At 36.2% G+C, this 2685-nt stretch overlaps 1 protein-coding gene across 5 annotated transcripts in view; it reads left to right on the top strand.

Moving 5' to 3' along the window:
* Positions 1-2685, top strand: part of LOC102673651 (protein pangolin, isoforms A/H/I/S-like) — a 33712-nt gene that overhangs the window by 14933 nt on the left and 16094 nt on the right. For 3 of the 5 annotated variants that reach the window (XM_031510878.1, XM_031510875.1, XM_031510874.1), the window contains exons 1-3: positions 1-361; positions 534-616; positions 719-849. The exon at positions 1-361 is cut by the window's left edge and continues 1476 nt beyond it. In XM_031510878.1, coding sequence (XP_031366738.1) covers positions 1-361; positions 534-616; positions 719-849 — 575 coding nt within the window. The remainder of the gene's footprint in view (positions 362-533; positions 617-718; positions 850-2685) is intronic. The other 2 variants (XM_031510877.1, XM_031510876.1) reach the window with 1 other exon arrangement.

Below are 2685 nucleotides of genomic sequence, written 5' to 3'. Positions count from 1 at the left end.
CCGCCGATCACAAGATCCTCACCGCTCTCTACATGAGCAGCCTGATGCAGATGTCGAACATGAGCATGCCGAGGAGCGTGACGCCGCCTCCGTACGGCGCCCAGCACAACTTCGTTCAATTGCTGGCAATGGTCGAGGCCAGGCATCGCATGTGGCAACAGATGAATTGGCCGTTGCCTCAGAACTTCCCCAGGAACCCGTTGACCTTGCCCGCCCAACCTTACTTCGACGGGCCAGCCACGAATCTCACGGAGCAACTGTGCAATTCCCAGAACTCCACGCCGACCTATCCCCTATCCTGCACGAAACCTGACCAACAACCCTTGACGAACCGTGACTCGAAGCAGCCTTACTTCAAACGGTAACGTAACCTTAACGGGGGTTTAGGTTTAGATAAGAGATGATATCTGTATCCCAGTGATGATCTGAATTGAATTTAATTTATAAGGGGATGGGGGAGAATGGGGGAAGGGGTAAATAAGTAATAAAGGGAGGATGAATAATGATTGTGGACGTGGTTTTCGTGTTGGCAGGTCCACGGTGGAGCAGAAGAATTCCACGTCGTTACCGTCGGACAACGCGAAAGCGCAGGACACAGGGCAGCAGAACAATCAAGGTAAGGGCTCGTTTAACGGACCTGACGGCTTCTGTGATCAGTTTACCGTTGATTTTCACACTGTAGAGTCCACCTCTCATACCCGTCGATGATGTTTGACAGATAAAAAGAAACCCCATATAAAAAAGCCTTTGAACGCGTTCATGCTGTACATGAAGGAGATGAGGGCGAAGGTCGTCGCTGAGTGTACCTTAAAAGAGAGCGCAGCGATCAACCAAATATTGGGAAGACGAGTGAGTAGATGGAACTATACATTTCGTTTAGAAGTGTTCTTGTGTAACGTTGGAGAGTAACTATTGCATCAGGGTTTGTACGATTTTTTATTTGATCAAGATTTTTGATTTTTATGAAATATGTATTATTGTATTGTCTGATGATATTCTTTGAGTTTTAGTTGGGATCGTGGTTGTTTGTGTACAGGACCATATTTGGCATCGTTTGTTCGTGGTATAAGGTATAAAATAAGAGAAAGAAGTGAAATAACTTTTTGACGCAAGGAGCCTCGTTCTCTAGGAGAATGATAATTTCAATGTTGATCGATTGTATCTTGATTCGTATTTCGTATGAAACACTTTCATATGATTCGTATGATTCAGATGATATCATGGTACATAATATTAAAAATTCTTATTATTATGATATGTATGATAATTGTCAATTCTGTCAAACTTTTAGAAAGAAATGAAATGGATGATTGATCTTTTTATAATTATAAATTCGTGATACTTTCTTACTGTGGATTAAGAATTCAAATATTCAATCAGAATTTAGTTTATTGCAAAAAGTACATGGAAAAGTTAATATTGATAATTCTAACGATAAATATATCTAGAAATTATATTGTAAACAGAAACGATAATATTTTGTAATAAAATTATCAATTATTATCGTATAAAATAATTCTTTTATAAAATTAAGCTCCATACGACAAAAAGTTATTTGATCACATTGAATCACGGAATAATTTCACTTTACTTGTACCACGAATTACATTTCATTATATAAAAACCATTTTTTTTTATTGCTATTAACTATGATGAAATGTTTCAGGAGCAAATCGTGCGATTGAGATTCGTTTCCATTTTTTTTTTTTTTTATTTCAAGAGTACATAAAATAAATCAACCGAGAAAGTGTAAGAAAATTTTCAGAGCAACGAATTAATTCCTAAAACATCTTCCATTATATCGTTAATAGCAATGGAAATACTTCGAAAATGTATTCGAACGAGCCCTGATGTAAAAGAGAAGCGCGCCAAAGTCAAGATTTTCTTTTCAAATGATCTTCAAATGATATATGAATAATAACGAATGAAATTTAATGAAAGTGTATCGTCGAAAAATTATCATAAAAAACGAAATGTAACGAGAATCCTAGAAACGAAAAGAAAAAAAAAAAAAAAAGAATTTCACAAATCACAGAATTTTCCAAATCAAAAGATTAAACGTTGCTGTGAATAAAGGAAAGAAACAAAATCCGTATTGATCCGAAAGCAAAATGTTGACTTGGCGAGCGCAAAACGATCAGAATGCACCCTCGAACACGAAAAGTGTCTCGAAGGACGATCGAAAACGCTGATGAGAAAAAAGAAAAGGAAAAAAAAAAAAAAAAAATGAAAAAGTTGCCGGGGTTTTGTTACCTCTTTCTTTGTCCCCCGGGATTGAAAAAAAAAAAAAAAAAAAAAAAAAGAAATATATGGAATTTTTGTTTCCTTTTTTAGTATACCGGGGGATTGAAAAAAAAAAAAAAAAAAAAAAAAAAATATCGAAGCACTAACCGTACCTGCTAGTTAAACTCAATACGATTTAGATAGATAGAATAGAATAGAATAGAGAGAAAGAGAGGGAGAGAAAGAGAGGGAGAGAGAGAGAGAGCATCGTAGGTGGGATCTATGGAAGTGTCTCTGCTAAATGATAAATAACGGGGGATTGTTTTCTTAGGGGATGGGTCAAGCGAAACGGGGTCGGGATTATTTAAAAAAAAAAAAAGATGATAATAATAATAATAATAATAATAAAAAAGTAAAAGTAAAAATAAAAAGACTCCTCTCTCTTGGTGTGTGCATCCACTC

This window comes from Apis dorsata, unplaced genomic scaffold (genome assembly GCF_000469605.1).
Source record: "Apis dorsata unplaced genomic scaffold, Apis dorsata 1.3 scaffold_267, whole genome shotgun sequence".
NCBI classification, from domain to species: domain Eukaryota; kingdom Metazoa; phylum Arthropoda; class Insecta; order Hymenoptera; family Apidae; genus Apis; species Apis dorsata.
This window is presented reverse-complemented; position numbering and strand designations above follow the sequence as displayed.